This window comes from Herpailurus yagouaroundi, unplaced genomic scaffold, assembly GCF_014898765.1.
Source record: "Herpailurus yagouaroundi ecotype Mexico unplaced genomic scaffold, PumYag 222, whole genome shotgun sequence".
In the NCBI taxonomy this organism is placed as follows: Eukaryota; Metazoa; Chordata; class Mammalia; order Carnivora; family Felidae; genus Herpailurus; species Herpailurus yagouaroundi.
This window is the reverse complement of record NW_024412453.1, coordinates 12,218,290-12,226,070: the sequence shown is the minus strand read 5'-3', so window position 1 is coordinate 12,226,070 and position 7,781 is coordinate 12,218,290. Positions and strand designations below refer to the sequence as shown.

The 7,781-nt window shown below is 42.0% G+C and overlaps 2 protein-coding genes across 2 annotated transcripts in view; one reads left to right on the top strand and one right to left on the bottom strand.

The window, feature by feature from the left end:
• The window catches only part of HAPSTR1 (HUWE1 associated protein modifying stress responses), a 27,550-nt gene that overhangs the window by 10,440 nt on the left and 9,329 nt on the right, over nucleotides 1-7,781 (top strand). Inside the window, exon 3 of the mRNA XM_040459052.1 lies at nucleotides 1,908-2,183. Coding sequence (XP_040314986.1) covers nucleotides 1,908-2,183 — 276 coding nt within the window. The remainder of the gene's footprint in view (nucleotides 1-1,907; nucleotides 2,184-7,781) is intronic.
• Nucleotides 5,979-7,781, bottom strand: part of LOC121019540 (60S ribosomal protein L17-like) — a 27,820-nt gene continuing 26,017 nt past the window's right edge. Inside the window, exon 3 of the mRNA XM_040459053.1 lies at nucleotides 5,979-6,041. Coding sequence (XP_040314987.1) covers nucleotides 6,005-6,041 — 37 coding nt within the window. The 3' untranslated portion in view covers nucleotides 5,979-6,004. The remainder of the gene's footprint in view (nucleotides 6,042-7,781) is intronic.

The window sequence follows — 7,781 nt, the reverse complement described above, 5'->3', positions numbered from 1 at the left end:
TTTTCTTTTCTTTTCTTTTCTTTTCTTTTCTTTTCTTTTCTTTTCTTTTCTTTTCTTTCTTTTCTTTTCTTTTCTTGGGAGAGAAGGAGAGAGCAGAGGAGGGGCAGAGAGAATCCCAAGCAGGCTCTTCCCACTCCATCAGCGTGGAGTCCGTTGCAGGGATCAAACTCCCAAACTGAGATCATGACCTGAGCTGAAATCAAGAGTTGGACACTTAACTGACTGATCCACCCAGGTGCCTTGGAACCATCTTATTTTCTTTAAACTTTTTATTTATGTATTTATTTTTGAGAGAGAGAGCACAAGCAGGGGAGGGACAGAGAGATGGTGACAAAATCTGAAGCAGGCTCCAGACTCTGAGCTGTCAGCACAGAGCCTGACTCAGGGCTCGAACTTCTGAGCTATGAGATCATGACCTGAGCTGAAGTTGGATGCTTAACCAACTGAGCCACCCAGGCACCCCAAAACCATTTTCTTTAATGTCACTAGAAGTATACTCATGATTTTCTGCTAGCAGAGCAGTCCAACTAAAAATAAATTGCAGTGGCTTAAATTTCCCAGTTCTTTTTCCAACTGTATAAAATCATGGGAAGAGCAGGGATTGTTTTTTTGAAAACTTGGGCTTAGTTATATACAGGGAGGGGTAGTACTTACAGGGAGACTGGGAGCCCATTCGGAGATTTGGGCAAGGTCTTTTGGGAATGATTATGAATGATGGGAAACTTGGGGGACTGGAAGCGGAATCCAAGTGTATACTAGGGAAAGGAAGCCTTTTCTGTTTCCGCTGTGCTGTTTGGTGTTGGTGTTGACTGGTCAATCAGAATTAATTTTTCCTCACTTCTAAATTGTTTGCTGCTGCCTTCAGTGTGTTCCCAGTTCTTGGTGCTGAACTGATCTGTAAGAGTGTATCCCCAAAATGACATGGTAAATGTAGGTGGCCTGAGTGCTTTGTAATATTTAGTTCTCTGTTGAATGATGTGATGCTCCTATTTAGAATTGTGAGAATTCACTCCTTTTATTCTTTTTTAAAGTTAATTTTGAGAGAGAGAGCACGACCAGGGGAGGGGGAAAGGTAGAGAGATTCCCAGGCAGTCTCCACCCTGTCATTGCAGAGCTCAACGTGGGGATCGATCTCACTGAGCCAAAACCAAGAGTCCGACGTTTAGCTGACTGAGCCACCCAGGCACCCCAGGAATTCACTCTTTTCTGAAAGAGTGTAGAGCTTAGTGGTTAAGAATCCTGGACTCTGGAGCAAAATGCGAGCTCTCGTATGTATTCTTACACCTTGGTAGAGTTACTCTGTGTAATTCACTTCCTTGTTTCCTCATTTGCACCAGGGGGACCATAGTACCATTTTCAAGGTCATCTTGGTATTTTTTTTTTCTAAAGTGAAGCTGAGTATAGTACTGATACACGTTGAATAACGTATCCATCAGAGCGCCTGGGTGGCTAAGTCAGTTAAGCGTCTGACTTCAGCTTAGGTCATGATCTCTGAGTTTGTAAGTTCCAGTGCCTTCCAGTGCCCCATTGGGCTCTGTGCTGACAGCTCAGACCCTGGAGCCTGCTTCGGAGTCTGTGTCTCTGTCTCTCTTTGCCACTTCCCCACCCATGCTCTGTCTGGAAAATAAACATTAAAATAATTTTTTTAAAGTAATGAATAAAACTATTATTTTTTTAAGGAACAAGGCAGAAGCTCTAGGACTGTGTGATGTTAGCTCTGAATTTAGACCGTGAAGATTTAATGCCACGTATACCACTTGAAACATGGATGAAATACCATTCAACGAATCCCAATCTTCATGATGCTCATTTTGGTTAGCTCCTGAAATGGTTTTCTCTTAGGAGAGAATGCTGCATGGCTCTGCTGATCATGATGTATCTTTTTTCTTGTTCTTTTTTCCTAACAGAAAGCGTGGATACTCATCAGCGAAGTTTTGATATTGGAATTCAGATTGGCTATCAACGACGCAATAAGGATGTGTTGGCTTGGGTTAAAAAGCGCAGAAGAACTATTCGTAGAGAAGATTTGATCAGCTTCCTGTGTGGGAAAGTTCCTCCACCACGAAACTCTAGAGCTCCCCCAAGACTGACTGTAGTGTCCCCTAACCGAGCTACTTCAACGGAAACTAGCTCATCTGTAGAGACTGATTTGCAACCCTTCCGGGAAGCCATAGCTCTGCATGGTAAAGCCGTTTAAACATATTTCTTTGGAAAAGTGGTTAAGAGTGTGCCTGTGGACCCCTTTACGCATTTAGGTTTAGGTCCAGATATATTGTCTTGTGTTTTGTCTCTTAATAGTAACTAAATGCTCCAGAAATGTTTACGCAGATTGTAAGCTAAGAACTTACCTGGGCCATTTTTGAATGTTAGCTAGCCTATCCTAAAAAATGTTTTTAGAAAGTTAGTTTGAGCTTATCAGTGTCACAGTAACAGAATCTTGCAACGTTGATTAGAATTTATTACTTTATACTTCTTATTGTACATGTTTTCCTATTATTCTGAGTCAAACAGGAAGTTCTTGTGTCTTCAGAATTCTGTTATATTTCCAATTGCCTGGAGAACCTGGTTAGCAGCAGGCAAGTAAGGCAGGAAATTGTTGGGCTGTTCTCCTGGGGACTCCCTTTGGCCCTGTAAGTTACTGAGCGTGCCTGTCAAAGGTGAGAGTTGATGACCCAGGTGGGAATGGACAAATGTAAGAATGATTGATTTTCCTTATGTCTCTTGTCCCTTAGGTCCTTGATTTGATAGTCAGGACTGTCAGGACAGTCCATCACTATCTCCCCAGGCCAGACCTGCCAGAAGGCGGCATTCTTGGCCAAGGGGTTTAAGTATTCCTGGAGAAGCCTGGGATATGCAGTCAACAAGTCTGTTGTTTGTTCCTCTCTAATACAGATTTCCAGATAGAACTGGGAGAGGTACTTACAGGACATTTAATACTGCTGTGAAAATAAAAGAACAACAAAGTAATGAGACTTAGTAGATACAGAAAAGAAAACTTGAATGGTGCAGGTGATTGAGCAGAGAGAAGCAATTAGTGAATTAGGTCAGGAGTCCTGTTAGAAGTCAACATTTCTGGGCCACAGTATAGGCCATCTAAAAAACCAAGTAACCTTGTAGTAAAAAGGGTGGGATATATATGCAGAGGACATCTATATCCTTGAAGCTTTAATGCTTATGTTCTTGTTCTCTTCAGCGGACCTTGATTCTTTACCTACAACCCTCATCAGAACCTGGGGTTGGAAACAGTGTTTTTCCCTTTTGATAGTTTGATAAGTTAAAAATACATCTGTTGCAAGAGAAAGTCCCTGATGTATGGATGCAGTACTTAGGACTGCCACTGTCTCATGTAGTGGAATAGTCATGCATCAGAACCTCTGAAACTCAGGCAAAAAAGGTCCATCTGGTCTTTGTTACAGAGTTCACATCTTTTACCATTAAGTTTGGAACAAATGATTGGAAGCGTGTGTAGTGTCAGGTGACTGTCCTGTCTGCGCATGGTAGGGCCGTATGCGGTTGTCTCTCTAAGCATTCTGATTTTCTTTATTGTCAAGTGCAATTTAAGATTCATTCCATACCTGTCTCGTTAAGATTTCCTTTTTCTCTATTCTACTATACTTAAGAAGATAGTTTTAAGACACACAGATGCCACTCTTGTTACGAAATCTTAGTGCAGTTGTATACCTTGTAAAAAGGGCCAGCTTCCCCCTAACCCCTGTTTAGACTGTTCAACTTGTGGTTTATTATTTTCCTGAACTTCTGTTGGAGTTTTAGTAACAGTGTAGTTTTAAGAAGAGATTATTTATAATTTTGACTTAAGTTTAAATTGTGAGGTTTGAGAAAGTTCATAATTATAAAGCTATGTAGAAAAATAATCTTTCCCTTCAATAAAGTTACCCATTAGCACAAGTCCAGAATATAGTGGAGACTCAGTGTACTCTTTACTCATACTCCTAAGGTTCATACCCTGAGTTTGTGTCTTAAAACAGTCTAGTAATATGGCCTCTTGAAAGAGTGTACAGAAACATAAATTGCATCGTGTTTTGTCCTATAGTGGTTTGTAGAGGACATCGATGTGTTGAGAATGCTAGTCTGGTTTGAGTGTTTACAATGACTGGAATGATTTTTAGTAATAGGGCATTGTTAACTAAGTTGTAAGGCAGATTAATGACCAACTTTGTAACCAGCTGTCCTAGTGATCTGATTTATTGGATAGTCTATAAATTGAAGTGAAAGCTGTTTAGATGATCGTTTAAAACATATTTGGAGACATCTCAATTAGGGCACATACTTGTCAGAATTTAGTTTTGCATATAATTTGCTTAACCAGATCTGTGAAATGTAATTGAAGTCAAATTGAAGTTCTTAGGAATCTGCATTGGAAGGAGAGTCTAAATTTATGAAGTTTTAGGGTATGGGGTGGTGGGAGAGGGGTGCATAGGAGAAGCACTGTGTATTGAAGCAAACTTCTTAAGTTTATAAACCGCAAACATGAGTGTAGGGGGTTCACACCATTCTATCCCTTTTTATAAGACAGGACGGTTCCCCCCCCACCATAGTTTTTCTTTATCAGTTCCTGAACACCTGTACGAAGCACCCTAAATCTATCTAAAATACACATTTTTATTTGAAGAAAAATGGCAAAGATGTAAGGTACTTACAGTACATTTATTTCTTACACTGTGTGTGATAGTAAGATCCTCTGATTAGTACCTCATCTGCCTCAGACCGAACCCAATTTCAGTCATACATCCATCAGATGGTTAGCAAGCAGTTTCAGTCAGATCTGCTGGTTACTGAAGCTTATAGAACATAATCAGTCCTGTGCTTTGTTCTGGCTCTTGTCTGCAGCATAGGTCGCTTTTTTTCTGAGTACCATGGCATCTAGTCATCTGGATCTTAAACTCACCAAGAAGTCCGGGAAACACAGGCATTTGCTACACGTGCAGCTAGGACCTGCCGCCTCATTTTTAACGTAACACAAGATTTCAGATGGACCTAAAATCCTGGACCATTTTGGTGGTTCTCAGTCTCCCTTTCTGATGATGTGGCTTAGGCATGCCTTCTCATCTGGAGTTTTCCTTTTCTTTGGTCTTTTTTTTGTCTGCTCCTTCAGCCTCTGCCGTTTCCTCAGGTTCTTGACTGACTTAGATTTCACTCCCGTGGTTTTGAGCCCTTGCCACCTTCTGCAGGCCCCTTGCTTGCAGTTTCGCCCACTTCCGGCCTGCCGGGCGCGCGTGTTCTCTCCTGTCCGCCACGCCACCCCTGCAGGCAGGGCTCTCACACAGGGCTTTATGCGGACTCCCCTTCCCGCCTCGTCAGCAAATACCTGGCTTTTCCTCATGGAGCCATCCAGATGCGTACATGGCAGATTGTGCTGTCTCTGGGAATATATAAATGAAGAGTGCTTCCTTTTTTACTGAGGCCAACACATACTTGGAAAATTTAATGTCCTGAGCATGGTTTGTGTATGATGTTCTAAGGACAGAAAGGGACATTTTACAGTGCAGACTGGCTGTACGTTAAGGGAAGGCTCTTTGGAGAAGATAATCCCTGGGCTCTTGGAATAATCTTCCTGCTCTTGCTTCCTGGCCCTGAGATGACCCAGTTGCCAGTCCGTGTTTCCTGAGGCCACTGGAGCAGTCCTCTTTCTGTCTCGTCACTTGACTGAAAAATGACTTTTGTTGATGGAGAAATACGTTGAAGTCAGGACCCAGCACTGAAAGGCCCTTCTGATTGGATCTTCACCATGGGCCAGATATCTTAGCTATACTGTCTCATGTGTGAGACATGCTCATACTCCGCCTGCTCATACTTTAAGACTGATCAAACGCTTCTTCCCTAACGAAGCTTTCGTTCTCCCTTCTGAAGCCTTCCTTGAGCTGTTAATCTGCTCTTTCTCTTTAGATTTGCTTCTTTGGCTGTCCTTTCCAACATGGGGCTACCTTAGGGCAGGGCCTGGTCTTAAAGTTTCTGCCTTTACTAGAACCTGGCAAAGAACCTGGTGTTAGATGTATTCTAAGTTGAACAGAGAGTTCAGAGGTCTGTTATGTGAAAATATATAGTACAGTGGGTGCAGAGAACCTTTAGAAAGAGTTGAGGATCACAGATCCCCAGATGACTATAATAAGGGTAGAAGTAATGGTGTACCTTAGGAGAGCTACAAAGTAAACTCCTTAAATTAGAACATCCAAGACTTGAATGGGTTTTGAGGATGATGTACCATTACAGCTATTTTAGTGTTTACTTAGTGCAAGCAACTCAGGAGGTTCTCATTTGACCTTACACTTGCCCGGAGTTACTACCATTTTGTTGATGAAGAAAGGGCGTATCTGGCTGTGATGGAACAGAGGAGTAAGTGGTAGAATAGGTATTCCGGATCTGCCTGTATACACACTCTTAACCACTGTGCCTCCATATTTGTGCATTTATGGTCCTTCCCCCATGGGGTTAGGGGTGGAGTGGGGTGGGAAAGATCCCTAGGCTTATTTTTCTTCTCTAAAGACATCAGAAAATACATGAATTTTGTATCTTGGGGTTTTCGCCATGGGTGAACCTTGAGAAGTAGGCTTGAAGGTGAATGGTTCAGGGCCTGTATTTCTGGTTTATTTAGTAGGAAGAATATTTATTTAGGCTTTTGTGTGTAGGCTACATTCCCGGTATGACCTTGGGCAAGATGGTTTACTTTTCCAAGGCAGTCTTCTTTGTAAGGTGTTAGATTAAATGAGAATCAAGCAAGGTACTTACCCTTTCATAATACCTTTTTACCTTGGGAGAAGCGGGATTTTCGGTTAGTTCTGAGTCCTGTGCAAAGAGTGCTCTCTTTGCCTCTGGGTGGCATTTTATTGCAAAAGTAGACCTGGAGATCAGGTAGCCTTTGAGGGTACTTTTTCCCTCCTCTTTTCAGTAAGGATGCCCTTTTAAATTGCATATATTACTCCAGAGGGGAAGGATAATTTAAAACTTACTGTTTATAACTTATGTTGCTTGCTAGGATCTTGCACTTTTTTTTTATCTTGATATAAATCTGTGGAGTTAGTGAGGTTCTCTTTCTACTGGATGGACAGAATTTGACTTGACTTGCCCAAGCTAGTGTTATATCTGGAAAGCCTTAGATGAAATCTGGTCTCCTCGTTCTGAGTTCTGTTCATTATCATGCGGGTTAGGAAAGGGTCGAGAGTAAGATTGGGGCATACCTTCCTGGAAGGGGGGAGAGAGCTGATTGGGAGAAGGAGCTGGATACCTTTGAAGTCAGACTTCGCTCGCTCTTTTGATACCGACATTAAAGCCTCCTCACATCTTGTGGATGGTCTTTGTAGGTTCTGGCCCTGGTTCAGACTGTTCTGTAAAAAACAGAAACACTTGGTTTGTGTTCCAGAAGTCATTTTGATGGCATTCTTGACTGAAGTACTAGGAATTAACATCACTGGGCCTGGGTCGTCCTGTAGAATTCATCAGTTCAAACTCAGGCCCCTAGCATGCAGGGTGTCGTGTAATAATAGGCACTGCCGTTGCTGTCATTGGCATTTGGCTTTAGGATCTCCCATTGTCCAGTTTTAAGTTCCTTTGGTGTTTAAGATAGGAAGTTTTAAAAAGGCAGTGGGATGCTACATTCACCAGTGTAAGTACTGAAAGAGGCGTAGGCAACCCAGCATTTACAAGACCCTGGAGAATTTCTTTTTTTTTTTTTTTTTTTTTTTTTTTTTAAACGTTTATTTTTTTGACAGAAAGAGACACAGAATGCACGGGGGAGGGGCAGAGAGAGAGGGAGACACAGAATCGGA